Source organism: Phyllobates terribilis, unplaced genomic scaffold (assembly GCF_046119375.1).
Source record: "Phyllobates terribilis strain yellow unplaced genomic scaffold, ASM4611937v1 Scaffold_5__5_contigs__length_657084704, whole genome shotgun sequence".
NCBI lineage: Eukaryota > Metazoa > Chordata > Amphibia > Anura > Dendrobatidae > Phyllobates > Phyllobates terribilis.
In genome coordinates this window covers 356055193-356075996 of record NW_027362765.1, presented here as the reverse complement: position 1 = coordinate 356075996, position 20804 = coordinate 356055193, and the positions used below count along the sequence as shown (strand labels likewise).

Genomic DNA, 20804 nt, shown 5'->3' with positions numbered 1-20804 from the left:
TGCAATCAGAGGACTCTGCTGGTGCTCTGCTGCGGCCATGTCCATCCCTCCAGTCATCTATGCTCTAGTGCTCATCGACACAATGAGCGCAAGCGGAGCCCTCCGACGTCCGTCTCCCATTGTAGTGAACGGCTCCGTCTGCAGCATCTCCTAGGGTCTATGGACAAGATGCCTTATCCTGGTTGGTGAACCTGCTCCACTCTTCAAGAGGAAGACGCTCCAGGCAATGCTTCCAGAAAGTTATTTTCCTGAAGCTTCTTTTGAAACTTTTTTTTTTTAAGCCCTTTATGTCCTAAGGCTATGTTCACACATCATGTTTTTTTTTCAGCGTTTTTGCTGCAGATTTTTATGCAAATTTTCAGCTGCCTTTTTTCAGTACCAACAAAGTCTGAGAAACCAGAATTTTCTGTTCACACATCTTCGTTTGTTGTTGTTGTTGTTGCGTATTTTGTGCCTTGCAGCTTTTTTTGGAAAATAGCCACACTTCTTTCAGTGTTTTTTCATCCATTGGAAGTAATGGGTGGTGAGAAAGCCAGGATGTGTGAACATGGCTCTCAGGTTTATCTGCGGTTTTAGTGAAAATATGCATGTACAGCAGTATGTGAAACTCATTTATTTTTGTGATTTTTACCATCTTGTCTTGGTCACTGAGATGGTGGGTTTGTATTAGGAGAGTTTAATTAAATTAATAGGGTGTAAACATTAGCTGAGCTACGTGTGAGATTGAACAATACCTGTGGCCCAGTGAGGTGTGAAACTGAACAATGCCTGTGCAACTGAATGGCAGACCCCATAGTGTAAAGGTAAATAGCGTCATACAAACTCAGTGCATTGCCAGTGTCTAAACCATTCCTGAACAATTCACCTCCCCCACTATGCCAAAACCAGAATAAGATTTTTTTTTTTCATTAAACTTTATGTACATGCATAAAAAGACAAAAGGACAGTGAAAAAATGCAGCAAAAACGCAGCAAAACCTGTGTTTTTGATGCAGCTTCTTTCCTGCCAGAGATCAAGTTTTGCTGCAGATTTGTGACGCCAAAAAAACTATGATGTGTGAACATAGCCTTATACTGTTTTTGCTACTGTTATTTATTTTGGTGTTTTCCGGCCAATTTTAAAAACTCCGTTCTACAATGAAGAAACCACTAACTGTTTTATCAAGAAAAAACACCGAATGCTCAAAAAATTGCCCAGCATCTTTGAAGCCTTTGGCTATGTTCACATGTTGCGTTTTTTTTAATGCAAATTTTCAGCTGCATCTTACAGTATCAGCCAAGTCTATGAGATTTCAGAAATCTCATGCACAAAGTGCTGCGTTTTAGCAAAATGCCGCCTGTCCCTTCTTTCAGCGTTTTTCACACAATGGGTAAGTGGGAAAACGCAGGTGTCGGGTTTTGCGGCGTTTTTTGGTGCCAGAATCTGAGGAAGTTGAATCAGGTTATTTTTTTTTTTATGACTTTGCTTCTCTACTGCCAAGAGAGCAGGTTTCGCCTGCGGGAAAAAAAACGCATCAAAAACGAGTGTGAACACAGACTTAATCTGTAAAGTATGGAGCATATTCAGGACGGAAAATGCTGAAGAACGGACCATTCCCTTCTTTTAGCCACTTGGCATATTTGGAAACCTGAAGTGGTTAGAAGCCGCCCAGAAGCCTGATGATGTGAACAGCGCGTTAATCGTTAGGCGGTTTTTCAGGCCGGAGCTGACGGCAGCGAGCCCTCGGCTTGTGACACCATCCTGACAGCAGGGGAAGTGCGGCGCCCACATCAGGGGAGGAGGATCTGCCACTTCCTTCTTGGGGAGGAGATTTCAAAATGAAACTTTGTGAAGTTTGGGGCTGAAGATTCTTCACAATTCAGGAAGACGGATTCAGGAATTCTCAGGTAATTCTAGCAGCGTGACCCCCACATGGACCCAGCAGGGTCTGAGCCCTGCTATTAATACTAATAATCCTGTTGCCCCCCCATACAGGGCGGTTCTGGCTATACTAGGGTGTGCTGGGTGTTGTAGTTCTTAGATCCCTTGTAATGAGTAATCTGGGGTCTGCACCATCTCTTCTGTCCCCTCCACTGCAGCTTTATTACCTTACTTCATGGAAATATTGAGACTCCATGTTCATCCTGAGCTCTCTGCTTATAACATCCTACTCATGAACCCAAAGTAAAGACTTTGAGAGGAAATTGCTGGGATTTGTGATTCGCCAACTTTTGTTTTCGGCTGGTGTCAGGTGCTGCTGGGACTTTCCTCTCGGACTCGCCCAGTTCTGGGTGTCTATGACTTGTACCTGTGACCCCCGATGACGATTCTTAGGTTTCTATTTCATGATCACATGAGAAAAGTGAAACTCCAAGAAAAACCCGAAAAAATGTAACGGGGAGGCGGTGTAGCAGAGCCCCGGTGTAGCAGAGCCCCGGTTTAGCAGAGCCGGGAGCTGGATCTTCTAGGCAGAGTCTCCGGCTTCTTACAGACTTTTCTTTCCTTTTCTGCCATTTCCAACACCTCTGGTTCTCTTCTGCAAATTGCCCCATTCTTCTTTCCGTCCACGCAGGGGCCGGAGACCTGTACAGAGCTGCCGGTTCTGACCGGTGAGTGACCGCGGAGCCCAGGGAGCGAATCGCTGCTGATGTCCTTACCTGAGTATCTACACTGACACATTGTATCAAACCCTCAGCTGTGAGAAGCATTGCGCCTGTACAGGAGCTCAGATTCTGGATATTTTATAACATTTCCTCTTGCTGTGCATTACTCTGATATATCAGAAATATCAAATCGATGGCAGTCGGACCCCCGGCATCCACAGCGGGCAGCTGGTACCTGCTCTGGATGGCGCCGCTCTGGGACTGTGGTTCAGTTTTCATTCAAATGTTTTCATATTAAAGAGAATCCGTCATCCGGCTATTGCTGTGTAATCTGAGAGCAGCATGCTGTAGGGGCAGAGAGCCTGATTCCAGTGATGTCACTTTCTGTCCGTTTGCTGCAGTTTCATCAGCAGGACATCATCATTACAGCACTAGTAACCCTGCTGCCACGTATCCTCCATATCATCCCGCCCCACCACTGATTGATTATTATGCTTTGCTTATATAGCGCCATCATATTACGTAGCGCTGTACAGACATCATCACTGTCCCCATTGGGGCTCACAATCTACATTCACTATCAGTATGTCTATGGAGTGTGGGAGAAACCCAGGCAAACACGGGGAGAACATACAAACTCCTGATTGCATATGGGTAGAGAGCTGTCACTCAGTGGTGTGTGGGCGTGGTCACACAGAGCTCCGCATTCAGAGCACTGCTAGAGCTGCAGCAGAGAAAATGGTGATTTTTTTTTATCAGAACTAAACCAAGCAGCCCAGTAAGTGGCAATCACTGGAATCAGGGTCTCTTCTCCTACAATCTGCTGCTCTTAAAGGGAACCTGTTGGCTCACATACATCTTCTGCACTTCTGGTGCTGTGCAGTGCCCCCTGTAGCCAGGAAGCGTACACCCAGCTTCAGAGACGCATGACGCTGCTGAATACAGACATGCGAGGTGACCTGGAGCTGGAGCTGGAGCCGGAGCCGGCACATAAAATCATGTTATCACACTGCGGTATCGATAGTGATGTCATAGTGACAGGGAGGGGCTGAATGTGGAGAGCTGATGATGACGTAATAACAAATATGAGGGGCTAACAAGCAAGGACTAGTGATGTCATCTTTAGGGGGAGGGGTTATATGAGAAGGACGATGGAGTGATATATGGGGAGGACTGGTGATGTTGACGCGCCCCCTGGGCCAGTGTTGTTGGGGATACCCGGAGCCGGATCAGATGGGGGTTGTAGTCTCCGAGTGGCTGTGACCCGGTCCGTGCCCAGGGTGTCAAGCTCAGTGTGTGGCAGTCCTTATGATGTTACTAAAGTTCTTTATGTCGACTACGCCACCCGTTGAATTGCGGTCACTACGGCCGCCGCTGCAGCAGGGTCCGCTGAGGCTGATGGTGTTTGTGCAGCCCAGGTAGAATAACCCCCAACGGGAGGGGTATAGCCTCAGGGGGTCAGGTGCAGAGGATGGTGGTTGTGGAGGTGCAGTGAGGATGGAAATGAGAGTCAGAGTCGGGCTGTGCAGTTCAGGGTTTGTTTACTTACTGCTGTTCTTGAACCGGTCACTCCGGCCTTGAGTGACCACCCGAGCCGTGCTGCGTCCACCAGGTCCTGGACTCGGCCAACCCCCAAGTAGTTCTGGAGCGTGGTCCTGAGCTCCCTTTCTGTCCTGTCCTCGTCTCTGGCCTTCCCCACCAGGGATCCACCTATGTCCGGCTCCCTCGGGCCTCTTGGTGGTAAACCCTTGTCTCTGGGTTCCCTGACCCTATGCGTGGTCTGCCTTCCGGGTGGATATAGTGGGTGGCCGTGGCAGAGTCTGCCCACGGCCTCCGGTTCCTGGCTAAGGTGTGCTGTAGCCTCTGCCAGCTTGGGATCCGGTACCCTGTTGCCAACTCTTCACCCTTTGATTTAGTTTGGGCTCTCAGAGTTCCTTCTTTCTCCCCCTCTGGGTCTTTCTTTCTCCTCTCTCACTCTTGGCCTTAGGGCTGCTCTGCTCCTCTGCTTTCCTCCACTGCTCTGCAAAAGACTGACAGACTGACCAGCCTTCTGCAAAAGACTCCTCTGCAAAGACTGACGTCTCACTGACTGACCCTGATCTAAGATGGTGCCCACCTTATATACTCCCTCTATGTGTGAGCTCAGGTGACCAGCACCCAATGAGCTCCTAGCTTTACCCAGGCTGCTCCCCCTATCTGCCCCTACACTACTGGGATGTTCCACCCCCCTCCCACTCCAGCCAGGAACAGACTCTGTCGTACCTGCACATTTCTCTAGTGGGAGTACCATCGGTCTGTTCCTCGGAAATGGGATGTGTGTAGTGCATGCAGCTAACTGAGCTCAGTTCCACACTCCATCCTTACCCGGGAGTGGAATATCACACCTCTGGGTTGAGGTGCAATACCCCTGTAGCAGCCGAATCCTCAGGGTGCTACATTCCCCCCTGGTAAATCACAGCACGTCCTCGGGCTGTAAGATATAAACATCCACAAACATACATTTTTTTTTCATAAAACATAAACATATAAAACATCATCATATATATATCGGCAATAAAACTTTTTCATAAATAACATTCTTGTAGACTTTTCTTGCTTCTGGCTCCTCCGGTCACGGTGCAACTTGTGACCGGGTAAAGTGCGACAGTCTCTTTTGGAATAAAACAGTTTCCTATAAAACCAGTAGGGGGCGCTTTAGGAAGCGCAACTATATACAAGGGGATATGGCCGCTCTCAGTCCTCGGCCAGTGGGAATAGGGACACACGGGGTTAACAGTTCACTCTTGGCTGGTCCCAACGGGGAACATATTTTAACTAGAACAGTTCTTATACCCTAACGGGTAACTATGTACAGTCTCTCTCTACCGTACTTCAACGACGGCGTCCTCCTGCTCCTTCTTTGTGGACAGTTTCAGTTTCAGACCCGTCCAGGTCCTCTTGCTCCTCCTCACACCGCAGCTCCTCCTCCGTCAGGCGATGCACATGGAGGGCGTAGGGTCCTTTGGCACACTTGTGCCGGGTGAAGGTGACCTCGTCCCCTATATAAAGGTCACGACCTCTGTGTCCCTCCGGTAGGTGGGACTCAACGTCTCTCCTGGTCACGAAGACGTCGCCTGGGGTGCGGTGATCCCTGATGAAACCCCACCCATGCTGCAGATTGAACTTTATCACAGTCCCGATGGTACGGGGACCATGCGCTGCACGGGGGTCTCTTCTGGTCCGGCTCTTCTGCTCCGCGCTCCTTATTTGGGCTTGTTGTTCCCGGACCCGCCTCTCTCTCCGCTCCCTCTCAAAGACCTCGAGCTGCTGCCGGCAGCACTCTGCACGCTCTGCTGCGGCCGCCCGAGTCTCCTGAGTGAACCCCATGAGGTCTTCTCCGGTGGGATCCCACTCAAACTGGGTCTCTTCTAGCGGGGGCGTGATCCTCTTTATGGGCTTTGGAGCCGGGATCAGGGGTTCGCACATGGCCCTTGCTTTTTGCAGCTCCAGCTGGATGTATTCCTGGGGCCATACGAAGGGCTGCCCATCCGGGCACGTATGCTGGGCGAACAGGTCCTCACCCAGGTGCGGTACTTTAGGTGTTATGGGCGCCGTGGTGGTAGCGGCGCCCGGGTTGACCAGGCCTTGCGACCAGGCTTGGGGCACGCGAAAGGAAAAGGGCACCGTAAGAACGGCGGCGCCCGTGGTTACTCGGCCCTGCGGCCAGGCCGGTGGCTCCGCGGAGGTAGGGGGCGCTGTTGGTATTGCGGCGCCCGGGGGTACTAGGCCTTGCGACCAGGCCGATGGTACTTCCTGCTTGGCCACGCTCGGGGTCGAGGCGTGTGATGTCACAGGGGTCGCGGCTTCCGTTTGAGGCCTAGTCTGCGGCGGTGACGTTGCAGCGACGGGCACGGCAGGGGGAACTTCGGGCTCTGCGACGGGGAGCTGGGGCAGGCACGCGGTTTCCCAGCTCGGGGTAGTGACGTCCCCTTTACCTGCCTCCATTCGTTCGGCTCCCTTCTCGGCGCCGTCTCCGGCCTTCAGTCCTCCTGCGCCATCCTCAGAGGCGGTCTGTCTCCTCGTCTCGGGTGGCGTGCTCCGCTGACGAGTCTCGGTCTGCTGGGCCATCTCTCGGCTCCACTCCGCCAACGTCTCTCGTTGCACCCGGGCCAACCTCTGTGCGAGGCCCTCCAGCGCGGTCTGTGCACACTCCCGGTCTCGGGGGAGCTGTGTTAGGATCTCCAGCAGGCCTTCTGGAGTGGCGACCTGCAACAGGCTCCTGACCACTGGGTCGGTGCTGCCTGGAGTGGCGGCCCGCATCAGGCTCCTGACCGCTGGGTCGGTCCTGCCTGGCTCTTCCTCCAGATGTCTTGTCTCTGGGTGCGCTCTCTCCAGACTGCTCCAGGCGACACCCATCTTTGTTCTCTTCTTCTGTCTCCGCCCACATCGAGGGTGGTCCCGGGGCAACTTGGTGATTGTCAGTTCCAGGGGCAGTTCTCTTACGCTGATGGACACTTCTAGCATCACAGTCTCTGTTGGTGGGCGCGGTTTCCGCTTTTGGCGCCATTCTTCGACCTGGCCCACGATGGGAGGTGGCCTCTTGCCACCCTCTGGCACGCCCATAATGGCGTCCGCTCTTCCAAGGCGGGAAATCTTCGGAAATGGCGGGAATCGTCTCCCAGTGGCGGGAAACTCCATGGATGGCGGGGAAAAAAACTGCAAATGGCGGACAACCGGCGGGAAACGACCTGTGATGGGGCCCGATGGCGGGGACCCTCCGGAACCGGCAGGAGACTTCTTTTTAAGGTAACGGTGAACTTCTCTTCAGGCACGCAGTACCCGGTTGTTGCGGGCACGTTATCCTGCCGACTACGCCAAAATTGACGCGCCCCCTGGGCCAGTGTTGTTGGGGATACCCGGAGCCGGATCAGATGGGGGTTGTAGTCTCCGAGTGGCTGTGACCCGGTCCGTGCCCAGGGTGTCAAGCTCAGTGTGTGGCAGTCCTTATGATGTTACTAAAGTTCTTTATGTCGACTACGCCACCCGTTGAATTGCGGTCACTACGGCCGCCGCTGCAGCAGGGTCCGCTGAGGCTGATGGTGTTTGTGCAGCCCAGGTAGAATAACCCCCAACGGGAGGGGTATAGCCTCAGGGGGTCAGGTGCAGAGGATGGTGGTTGTGGAGGTGCAGTGAGGATGGTAATGAGAGTCAGAGTCGGGCTGTGCAGTTCAGGGTTTGTTTACTTACTGCTGTTCTTGAACCGGTCACTCCGGCCTTGAGTGACCACCCGAGCCGTGCTGCGTCCACCAGGTCCTGGACTCGGCCAACCCCCAAGTAGTTCTGGAGCGTGGTTCTGAGCTCCCTTTCTGTCCTGTCCTCGTCTCTGGCCTTCCCCACCAGGGATCCACCTATGTCCGGCTCCCTCGGGCCTCTTGGTGGTAAACCCTTGTCTCTGGGTTCCCTGACCCTATGCGTGGTCTGCCTTCCGGGTGGATATAGTGGGTGGCCGTGGCAGAGTCTGCCCACGGCCTCCGGTTCCTGGCTAAGGTGTGCTGTAGCCTCTGCCAGCTTGGGATCCGGTACCCTGTTGCCAACTCTTCACCCTTTGATTTAGTTTGGGCTCTCAGAGTTCCTTCTTTCTCCCCCTCTGGGTCTTTCTTTCTCCTCTCTCACTCTTGGCCTTGGGGCTGCTCTGCTCCTCTGCTTTCCTCCACTGCTCTGCAAAAGACTGACAGACTGACCAGCCTTCTGCAAAAGACTCCTCTGCAAAGACTGACGTCTCACTGACTGACCCTGATCTAAGATGGTGCCCACCTTATATACTCCCTCTATGTGTGAGCTCAGGTGACCAGCACCCAATGAGCTCCTAGCTTTACCCAGGCTGCTCCCCCTATCTGCCCTACACTACTGGGATGTTCCACCCCCCTCCCACTCCAGCCAGGAACAGACACTGTCGTACCTGCACATTTCTCTAGTGGGAGTACCATCGGTCTGTTCCTCGGAAATGGGATGTGTGTAGTGCATGCAGCTAACTGAGCTCAGTTCCACACTCCATCCTTACCCGGGAGTGGAATATCACACCTCTGGGTTGAGGTGCAATACCCCTGTAGCAGCCGAATCCTCAGGGTGCTACAATGTCATGGATAGAGGTAGTGATGTCATCTTTAGGGGGAGGGGTTATATGAGAAGGGCGATGGAGCAGTATATGGGGAGGACTGGTGATGTCATGGATAGAGGTAGTGATGTCATCTTTAGGGGGAGGGGTTATATGAGAAGGGCGATGGAGCAGTATATGGGGAGGACTGGTGATGTCATGGATAGAGGTAGTGATGTCATCTTTAGGGGGAGGGGTTATATGAGAAGGGCGATGGAGCAGTATATGGGGAGGACTGGTGATGTCATGGATAGAGGTAGTGATGTCATCTTTAGGGGGAGGGGTTATATGAGAAGGACGATGGAGCAGTATATGGGGAGGACTGGTGATGTCATTGCTCTTCTCAAGTTTTAGGCTATAAAGGGTCCCTCTCGCTGTGGAGAGAATCGGAGAGAGGCTCATCCTCTCCAAAATAAAATAAAAGCCTAGGATAAGATAAAAGCCTGTAGTCTTCTCGTCCCCTTCTCGTCCCCTTCTCGTCCCCTTCTTTACCTCCTTTATTCCTTCCATGCCTTGTAATCCGGCACCTGGCGTCCTTCTAGACTTCTTACTTCTGCTCTCTACACCTTTACGATCTCCGCTCGCTGACGCAGCTTCTGCTTGTGCGATGGGACGTTTCACCGCTGACGCTGGTCACATAACAGTTTGGTAACAGGGAGGACGGGGGACTCGCCGCATTGCTCATCCTGAGCCTCCTAATGCACTGACAGCCTTGACTCTCAGCACCTTGTATGTGTCCTCTGCAGGATGGCGGAGCAGCAGGACTCTGTAATCCCTGACACCCGTCTGAAGGAGGAGGACTCGGGCAATGAGGAGACGGAGGACCATGTGGATGCCAGACCCGACCGCAGTCAAAAATTTTCAATATTCTCCAGGTGAGAGCGATCAATGGTGGAGAGCAAATGGTGTTCTATAGGGGAGGTCAAGGTGAGAAGGCAACTAGAGGCCAAGAGGGTGCAGGAGGCCGAAAGAGGGAGGCTTTTATTGGTGTTTTTTGGGCTTTTTTTTAGTTAGTTTTTATTAAGTGGAATTAAGTGACAGGAAGTGGAAACCCTCCGCCTCCATTTTCCTACTTCATGCTGCGTCTCCACTGCTGAGAACTCCGGATTTTCACACAACTGGGTTTTTGTCCATGAAAAAAATTCAATGGGGCGGATGAAGAGGAGTGAGGGTTTTTTCCCCACTAACTGAATCTGCGTGTGAAAAAAATCAAGGCATCCACTAGTTTCTACTGTAAATTGAATGAGACTCGCCTTATACAGGTGCATATAGATTTATACAATCACCACTAGGGGGAGCTCACTACATACAAATATATACAGTCAGCACTAGGGGGAGCTCACTACATACAGATTTATATAGCCCCCACTAGAGGGAGCTCACTACATACAGATTTATACAGTCACCACTAGGGGGAGCTGCCTACATACAGATTTATACAGCTACCACTAGAGGGAGCTCACTATATACAGATTTATACAGCTACCACTAGAGGGAGCTCACTATATACAGATTTATATAGCCACCACTAGAGGGAGCTCACTATATACAGATTTATACAATCACCACTAGAGGGAGCTCACTACATACAGATTTATACAATCACCACTAGGGGGAGCTCACTACATACAAATATATACAGTCAGCACTAGGGGGAGCTCACTACATACAGATTTATATAGCCCCCACTAGAGGGAGCTCACTACATATAGATTTATACAGTCACCACTAGAGGGAGCTCACTACATACACAGATTTATACAGCCACCACTAGAGGGAGCTCACTACATACAGATTTATATAGCCCACACTAGAGGGAGCTCACTACATATAGATTTATACAGTCACCACTAGAGGGAGCTCACTACATACAGATTTATACAGCCCCCGCTAGAGGGACCTCATTACATACAGATCTATACAGCCACCACTAGAGGGAGCTCACTACATATAGATTTATATAGCCCCCGCTAGAGGGAGCTCACTACATATAGATTTATACAGTCACCACTAGAGGGAGCTCACTACATACAGATTTATACAGCCACCACTAGAGGGAGCTCACTATATACAGATTTATACAGCCACCACTAGAGAGAGCTCACTACATACAGATTTATACAGCCACCACTAGAGGGAGCTCACTACATACAGATTTATATAGCCACCACTAGAGGGAGCTCACTACATATAGATTTATACAGTCACCACTAGAGGGAGCTCACTACATACAGATTTATACAGCCCCCGCTAGAGGGACCTCATTACATACAGATCTATACAGCCACCGCTAGAGGGAGCTCACTACATATAGATTTATATAGCCCCCACTAGAGGGAGCTCACTACATATAGATTTATATAGCCCCCACTAGAGGGAGCTCACTACATATAGATTTACAGTGCTGGCCAAAAGTATTGGCACCCCTGCAATTCTGTCAGATAATACTCAGTTTCTTCCTGAAAATGATTGCAATCACAAATTCTTTGGTATTATTCTCTTCTTTTAATTTGTCTTCAATGAAAAAACACAAAAAGAATTGTCCTAAAGCCAAATTGGATACAATTCCACACCAAACCTAAAAAAAGGGGGTGGACAAAAGTATTGGCACCCTTTGAAAAATCATGTGATGCTTCTCTAATTGGTGTAATTAACAGCACCTGTAACTTACCTGTGGCACCTAACAGGTGTTGGCAATAACTAAATCACACTTGCAGCCAGTTAACATGGATTGAAGTTGACTCAACCTCTGTCCTGTGTCCTTGTGTGACCACATTGAGCATGGAGAAAAGAAAGAAGACCAAAGAACTGTCTGAGGACTTGAGAAACCAAATTGTGAGGAAGCATGAGCAATCTCAAGGCTACAAGTCCATCTCCAAAGACCTGAATGTTCCTGTGTCTTCCGTGCGCAGTGTCATCAAGAAGTGTAAAGCCCATGGCACTGTGGCTAACCTCCCTAGATGTGGACGGGAAAGAAAAACTGACGAGAGATTTCAACGCAAGATTGTGCGGATGGTGGATAAAGAACCTCGACTAACATCCAAACAAGTTCAAGCTGCCCTGCAGTCCGAGGGTACAACAGTGTCAACCCGTACTATCCGTCGGCGTCTGAATGAAAAGGGACTGTATGGTAGGATACCCAGGAAGACCCCACTTCTTACCCCGAGACATAAGAAAGCCAGGCTGGAGTTTGCCAAAACTTACCTGAGAAAGTCTAAAACGTTTTGGAAGAAAGTTCTCTGGTCAGATGAGACAAAAGTAGAGTTTTTTGGCAAAAAGCATCAACATAGAGTGTACAGGAAAAAAAAAGAGGCATTCAAAGAAAAGAACACGGTCCCTACAGTCAAACATGGCGGAGGTTCCCTGATGTTTTGGGGTTGCTTTGCTGCCTCTTGCACTGGACTGCTTGACCGTGTGCATGGCATTATGAAGTCTGAAGACTACCAACAAATTTTGAGCATAATGTAGGGCCCAGTGTGAGAAAGCTGGGTCTCCCTCAGAGGTCATGGGTCTTCCAGCAGGACAATGACCCAAAACACCCTTCCAAAAGCACTATAAAATGGTTTGAGAGAAAGCACTGGAGACTTCTAAGGTGGCCAGCAATGAGTCCAGACCTGAATCCCATAGAACACCTGTGGAGAGATGTCAAAATGGCAGTTTGGAGAAGGCACCCTTCAAATATCAGGGACCTGGAGCAGTTTGCCAAAGAAGAATGGTCTACAATTCCAGCAGAGCATTGTAAGAAACTCATTGATGGTTACCGGAAGCGGTTGTTCAGTTATTTTAGCTAAAGGTTGTGCAACCAAGTATTAGACTGAGGGTGCCAATACTTTTGTCCGGCCCTTTTTTGGAGTTTTGTGTGAAATGATCAATGATTTGATTTTTGCTTTATTCTCTTTTGTGTTTTTTCCTTGCAAGCAAATTAAATGAAGATAATAATACCAAAGAATTTGTGATTGCAATCATTGTCAGGAAGAAACTGAGTATTATCTGACAGAATTGCAGGGGTGCCAATACTTTTGGCCAGCACTGTATATAGCCCCCACTAGAGGGAGCTCACTACATATAGATTTATATAGCCCCCACTAGAGGGAGCTCACTACATATAGATTTATATAGCCCCCACTAGAGGGAGCTCACTACATATAGATTTATATAGCCCCCACTAGAGGGAGCTCACTACATATAGATTTATATAGCCCCCACTAGAGGGAGCTCACTACATACAGATTTATACAGCCACCACTAGAGGGACCTCACTACATATAGATCTGTATGTAGTGAGCTCCCCCTAGTGGTGACTGTATAAATCTGTATGTCGTGAGCTCCCTCTAGTGGTGACTGTATAAATCTGTATGTAGTGAGCTCCTATTAGTGGTGACTGTATAAATCTGTATGTAGTGATCTCCCTCTAGTGGTGGCTGTATAAATCTGTATGTAATGAGCTCCCTCTAGTGGTGACTGTATAAATCTGTATGTAGTGAGCTCCCTCTAGTGGTGGCTGTATAAATCTGTATGTAGTGAGCTCCTATTAGTGGTGACTGTATAAATCTGTATGTAGTGATCTCCCTCTAGTGGTGGCTGTATAAATCTGTATGTAGTGAGCTCCCCCTAGTGGTGGCTGTATAAATCTGTATGTAGTGAGCTCCCTCTAGTGGTGGCTGTATAAATCTATATGTAGTGAGCTCCCCCTAGTGGTGACTGTATAAATCTATATGTAGTGAGCTCCCCCTAGTGGTGACTGTATAAATCTGTATGTAGTGAGCTCCCTCTAGTGGTGGCTGTATAAATCTGTATGTAGTGAGCTCCATCTAGTGGTGGCTGTATAAATCTATATGTAGTGAGCTCCATCTAGTGGTGGCTGTATAAATCTATATGTAGTGAGCTCCATCTAGTGGTGGCTGTATAAATCTATATGTAGTGAGCTCCCCCTAGTGGTGACTGTATAAATCTATATGTAGTGAGCTCCCCCTAGTGGTGACTGCATAAATCTGTATGTAGTGAGCTCCCTCTAGTGGTGGCTGTATAAATCTGTATGTAGTGAGCTCCCTCTAGTGGGGGCTGTATAAATCTGCATGTAGTGAGCTCCCCCTAGTGGTGACTGTATAAATCTGTATGTAGTGAGCTCCTATTAGTGGTGACTGTATAAATCTATATGTAGTGAGCTCCCTCTAGTGGGGGCTATATAAATCTATATGTAGTGAGCTCCCTCTAGTGGGGGCTATATAAATCTATATGTAGTGAGCTCCCTCTAGTGGGGGCTGTATAAATCTGTATGTAGTGAGCTCCTATTAGTGGTGACTGCATAAATCTGTACATACAGACTTATACAGTCACCACAAAGGAGAGATCACTACATACAGATTTATACAACCACCACTAGAGGGAGCTCACTACATACAGATTTATACAGTCACCACTAAGGGGAGCTCACTACATACAGATTTATACAGCCACCACTAGAGGGAGCTCACGACATACAGATTTATACAGTCACCACTAGAGGGAGCTCACTGCATACAGATTTATACAGCCACCACTAGAGTGAGCTCATTACATACAGATTTATACAGCCACCACTAGAGGGAGCTCACTGCATACAGATTTATACAGCCACCACTAGGGGGAGCTCACTACATACAGATTTATACAGTCACCACTAGAGGGAGCTCACTACATACAGATTTATACAGTCACCACTAGGGGAGCTCACTACATACAGATTTATACAGCCACCACTAGAGGGAGCTCACTACATACAGATTTATACAGCCACCACTAGAGGGAGCTCACTACATACAGATTTATACAGTCACCACTAGAGGGAGCTCACGACATACAGATTTATACAGTCACCACTAGAGGGAGCTCACTGCATACAGATTTATACAGCCACCACTAGAGTGAGCTCATTACATACAGATTTATACAGCCACCACTAAGGGGAGCTCACTACATACAGATTTATACAGCCACCACTAGGGGGAGATCACTACATACAGATTTATACAGTCACCACTAGGGGAGCTCACTACATACAGATTTATACAGCCACCACTAGAGGGAGCTCACTACATACAGATTTATACAGCCACCACTAGAGGGAGCTCACTACATACAGATTTATACAGTCACCACTAGGGGGAGCTCACTACATACAGATTTATACAGCCACCACTAGGGGGAGATCACTACATACAGATTTATACAGTCACCACTAGGGGGAGCTCAGTACATACAGATTTATACAGCCACCACTAGGAGGAGCTCACTACATACAGACTTATACAGCCACCACTAGGGGGAGATCACTACATACAGATTTATACAGTCACCACTAGAGGGAGCTCACTGCATACAGATTTATACAGCCACCACTAGGGAGCTCACTACATACAGATTTATACAGTCACCACTAGAGGGAGCTCACTACATACAGATTTATACAGTCACCACTAGGGGAGCTCACTACATACAGATTTATACAGCCACCACTAGGGAGAGCTCACTACATACAGATTTATACAGCCACCACTAGGAGGAGCTCACTACATACAGATTTATACAGCCACCACTAGGGGGAGATCACTACATACATATTTATACAGTCACCACAAGGGAGAGATCACTACATACAGATTTATACAGTCACCACTAAGGGGAGCTCACTACATACAGATTTATACAGTCACCACTAGAGGGAGCTCACTACATACAGATTTATACAGCCACCACTAGGGGGAGATCACTACATACAGACTTATACAGCCACCACTAGGGGGAGATCACTACATACAGATTTATACAGTCACCACTAGGGGGAGCTCACTACATACAGATTTATACAGTCACCACTAGGGGGAGCTCACTACATACAGATTTATACAGCCACCACTAGGAGGAGCTCACTACATACTGATTTATACAGCCACCACAAGGGGGAGCTCACTATATACATATTTATACAGCCACCACTAGGGGGAGCTCACTACATACAGATTTATACAGCCACCACTAGGGGGAGCTCACTACATACAGATTTATACAGCCACCACTAGGGGGAGATCACTACATACAGACTTATACAGCCACCACAAGGGAGAGATCACTACGTACAGATTTATACAGTCACCACTAAGGGGAGCTCACTACATACAGATTTATACAGTCACCACTAGAGGGAGCTCACTACATACAGATTTATACAGCCACCACTAGGGGGAGCTCACTACATACAGATTTATACAGCCACCACTAGAGGGAGCTCACTATATACAGATTTATACAGCCACCACTAGAGGGAGCTCACTACATATAGATTTATACAGCCACCACTAGAGGGAGCTCACTACATATAGATTTATACAGCCACCACTAGAGGGAGCTCACTACATATAGATTTATACAGCCACCACTAGAGGGAGCTCACTACATACAGATTTATACAGCCACCACTAGAGGGAGCTCACTACATACAGATTTATACAGCCACCACTAGAGGGAGCTCACTCAATCAGAAGGAGAACAACCAAAAGAATATAGCCCGATTAAGTCAGATGTGAATTAGAATAAAAAACCTTTACTTACACAGTAGGGTACGTGGTGGCAAAGAAAAGGAGCGCACATGATAAAATAGTGCAAATAGATCAGTTCAAATTGAATGAAGCATAATAGAATACATCAAGTGCAGGGCAGACCCCAGAGCAAGGTCAGAGAAAACTGATTGTGAGTGCAAAATTATCACAGTATGTCTAGTATTAAATCAATCACTATAGATTAGTAAAAAAGATAAATACATCTCACCAAGGAGCATCATATATATAAATAGAATCATTAATAGGAGGTAAATTATGTGAGAGGTGATCAGTCAAAGTAATTGCACTAATCCCTAAGCCAAAGATGTATCCTCCAAAAGGTATTTATGGCGTTACTCAAACAATACAATCTATTGATCCATACTATATATGTCCTATACATATATGCATCTATACATAGGATTATAACTGTGTTCGTACCTTGTTGTTGTAAGAACAGTTGTTGCACAAGCCCTAAGCCGAACAGTGTCCTGCCGCTTTTGTGGCGCTCACCCCGACGCGCGTTTCAGTCCGTCCTTCATCAGGGGGTTTTGTAATTCACATCTGACCTTTTCATCGGGTTATATTCTTTTGGTTGTTGATGACTTCTCTTCTGTGTAGATCCGATGCCAGAATTCTTCTGGCCTCTACTGAAATCTTGTCCTGTGCGTTGCCATGTTGAGCATGTAGTCTGACCTGTGAATGGTACAGTGTAGTGAAAGAGAAGCTGAGCAGAATAATATATCAGTTTGTTGGAAAATATTCAGTATAACTTGTATTTTAGTCTTTTAACCCCTTAAGGACAGAGCCAATTATGTGCTGGCCAAATTTTACAATTCTGACCACTGTCACTTTATGAGGTAACATAGTAGCATAGTTTTTAAGGTTGAAGGAAGACTAAGTCCATCTAGTTCACCCCATAACCGAACATGTTGATCCAGAGGAAGGCAAAAAAAAAACATGTGGCAAACACTAAGCTCCACATTGGGGAAAAAAATCCCTTCCCGACTCCATACGACAATCAGACTAGTTCCTTGGATCAACGCCCTATCAAGGAATCTATTATATATAACCTGTAATATTATACTTTTCCAGAAAGGCATCCAGGCCCTTCTTAAATGTTCGTAGTGAATCACTCATTACAACATCATGCGGCAGAGAGCTCCATAGTCTCACTGCTCTTACAGTAAAGAATCCGCGTCTGTGATTATGATTAAACCTTCTTTCCTCCAGACGTAGAAGATGCCCCCTTGTCCCCGTCTCTGGCCTCAGAGTAAAAAGATCAGTAGAAAGGTCTTTGTACTGTCCCCTCATATACTTCTACATAGTAATAAGATCACCCCTGAGCCTTCGTCTTTCCACAGTAAATAACCCCAAGTGTAATAACCTGTCTTGGCATTGCGGACCCCCCAGTCCTCTAATAACCTGTCTTGGTATTGCAGACCCCCCCGTCCTCTAATAACCTGTCTTGGTATTGCAGACCCCCCCGTCCTCTAATAACCTGTCTTGGTATTGCAGACCCCCCAGTCCTCTAATAACCTGTCTTGGTATTGCAGACCCCCCCGTCCTCTAATAACCTGTCTTGGTATTGCAGACCCCCCAGTCCTCTAATAACCTGTCTTGGTATTGCAGACCCCCCAGTCCTCTAATAACCTGTCTTGGTATTGCAGACCCCCCAGTCCTCTAATAACCTGTCTTGGTATTGCAGACCCCCCCCCGTCCTCTAATAACCTGTCTTGGTATTGCAGACCCCCCAGTCCTCTAATAACCTGTCTTGGTATTGCAGACCCCCCAGTCCTCTAATAACCTGTCTTGGTATTGCTGACCTCCCAGTCCTCTAATAACCTGTCTTGGTATTGCTGACCTCCCAGTCCTCTAATAACCTGTCTTGGTATTGCTGACCCCCCAGTCCTCTAATAACCTGTCTTGGTATTGCGGACCCCCCAGTCCTCTAATAACCTGTCTTGGTATTGCAGACCCCCCAGTCCTCTAATAACCTGTCTTGGTATTGCAGACCCCCCAGTCCTCTAATAACCTGTCTTGGTATTGCTGACCTCCCAGTCCTCTAATAACCTGTCTTGGTATTGCGGACCCCCCAGTCCTCTAATAACCTGTCTTGGTATTGCAGACCCCCCCAGTCCTCTAATAACCTGTCTTGGTATTGCTGACCTCCCAGTCCTCTAATAACCTGTCTTGGTATTGCGGACCCCCCAGTCCTCTAATAACCTGTCTTGGCATTGCGGACCCCCCAGTCCTCTAATAACCTGGCTTGGCATTGCGGACCCCCCAGTCCTCTAATAACCTGGCTTGGCATTGCGGACCCCCCAGTCCTCTAATAACCTGGCTTGGTATTGCAGACCCCCCAGTCCTCTAATAACCTGGCTTGGTATTGCAGACCCCCCAGTCCTCTAATAACCTGGCTTGGTATTGCAGACCCCCCAGTCCTCTAATAACCTGGCTTGGCATTGCAGACCCCCCAGTCCTCTAATAACCTGGCTTGGCATTGCAGACCCCCCAGTCCTCTAATAACCTGTCTTGGTATTGCAGACCCCCCAGTCCTCTAATAACCTGTCTTGGTATTGCAGACCCCCCAAGCCACTAAACGTGAGCTTGTCGTCCACCAATACATCCAGGTCTTTTTCAGTGACAGTTTTGCCCAGTGTTTTACAATTAAGCATATAATTATACATTTTGTTTCCTCTGCCCAAGTGCATTACCTTACATTTATCCCCATTAAAGCTCATTTGCCATTTATCAGCCCAAGCTTCTAGTTTACATAGATCCTCCTGTAATATAAAATTGTCCTCCTCTGTATTGATTACCCTGCAGAGTTTAGTGTCATCTGCAAATATTGAAATATTACTCTGTATGCCCCCTACAAGGTCATTAATAAATATGTTAAAAAGAAGAGGGCCCAATACTGACCCCTGTGGTACCCCACTGTTAACTGAGACCCAGTCTGAATGTTTTCCATTAATAACCACCCTTTGTTTCCTATCACTGAGCCAATTCTTAACCCACATACATATATTTTCCCCTATCCCCATTGTTCTCATTTTATGTATCAACCTTTTGTGTGGAACCGTATCAAAAGCTTTTGAAAAGTCCATATACACAACATCCACTGCATTTCCTTGGTCCAGTCCGGAAGTTACCTCTTCATAAAAACTGATCAGATTAGTCTGACAGGAACGGTCCCTCGTAAACCCATGTTGATATTGGGTCATGAGGTTCTTCTTCTTCAGATACTCTAGTATAGCATCTCTTAGGAAACCCTCCAGGATTTTACCCACAGTAGAGGTTAAGCTTACCGGCCTATAATTTCCACGTTCGGTTTTTGTCCCCTTTTTGAATATTGGCACCACATTTGCTATACGCCAGTCCTGTGGTACAGACCCTGTTATTATGGAATCTTTAAAGATTAAAAATAATGGTCTATCTATGACGTTACTTAATTCCTGCAGTACTCGCGGGTGTATCCCATCCGGGCCCGGGGATTTGTCAACTTTAGTGATTTTTAGACGCCGCCGTACTTCCTGCTGGGTTAAGCAAGTGACATTTACTGGAGAATTTTTGTTATCACTAATCATGCGTTCTGTCATGCGATTTTCTTGTGTAAGTACGGTTGAAAAAAAATCATTTAGCATATTGGCTTTTTCCTCATCCTCATCCACCATTTCACCCAGACTATTTTTAAGGGGGGCAACACTATCATTTTTTAGTTTTTTTACTATTTGTGTAGTTAAAGAATATTTTGGGGTTATTTTTACTTTCTCTGGCAATGATTCTCTCTGTCTCAGTCTTTGCTGCCTTGATTTGGTTTTTACAGAATTTATTTAATTTTCTGTATTTATTTAATGCCTCATCACTACCTACTTGCTTTAGTTCTCTAAATGCTTTCTTTTTGTCACTTATTGCGCCCCTTACAGCTCTGTTTAGCCATAGTGGTTTCCTCCTATTTCTAGCATGTTTATTCTCATAGGGTATATATTGTGCACAGCTCCTATTCAGGATGCTAATAAATGTCTCCCATTTGCTTTGTGTAGCTTTATGTCTCAGGATATCGTCCCAGTTTATTGCACTAAGATCATCTCTCAACCGTTGGAGATTTGCCTTCCTGAAGTTTAGTGTCCTTGTAACCCTTCTACTACACATCTTATTAAAGGATGCATGAAAATGTATTATTTTGTGATCACTATTACCCAAGTGACCCCCATCTCGTATATCTGATATGCGGTCTGGCCTGTTGGTTAATATTAGGTCTAGCAGCGCCCCCCTTCTTGTTGGGTCCTGAACCAGTTGTGAAAGGTAATTGTCTCTCATAGTTGTCAAAAACCTATTTCCTTTGCCTGAACTCCAGGTTTCTGTCCCCCAATGTATTTCAGGGTAGTTGAAGTCCCCCATAATAATGACTTCTCCTTGAGTCGCTGCTTCATCTATTTGCTTTATGAGGATATTCTCCGCTACTTCCATTATTTTGGGAGACTTATAACAAACCCCTATCAGTAATTTATT

General features: G+C 47.4%; 1 protein-coding gene across 2 annotated transcripts in view; it reads left to right on the top strand.

Annotated features, from left to right (window-relative positions):
• The first annotated feature begins 1730 nt into the window (after positions 1 to 1730).
• LOC141273185 (caspase-7-like) overlaps positions 1731 to 20804 on the top strand; it is a 274614-nt gene continuing 255540 nt past the window's right edge. Inside the window, exons 1-3 of one of the 2 annotated variants that reach the window (XM_073684671.1) lie at positions 1774 to 1886; positions 2552 to 2588; positions 9462 to 9590. In XM_073684671.1, coding sequence (XP_073540772.1) covers positions 9463 to 9590 — 128 coding nt within the window. In that variant the 5' untranslated portion in view covers positions 1774 to 1886; positions 2552 to 2588; position 9462. Of the gene's footprint in view, positions 1887 to 2551; positions 2589 to 9461; positions 9591 to 20804 lie in introns of both variants that reach the window. The other variant, XM_073684670.1, reaches the window with a different exon arrangement.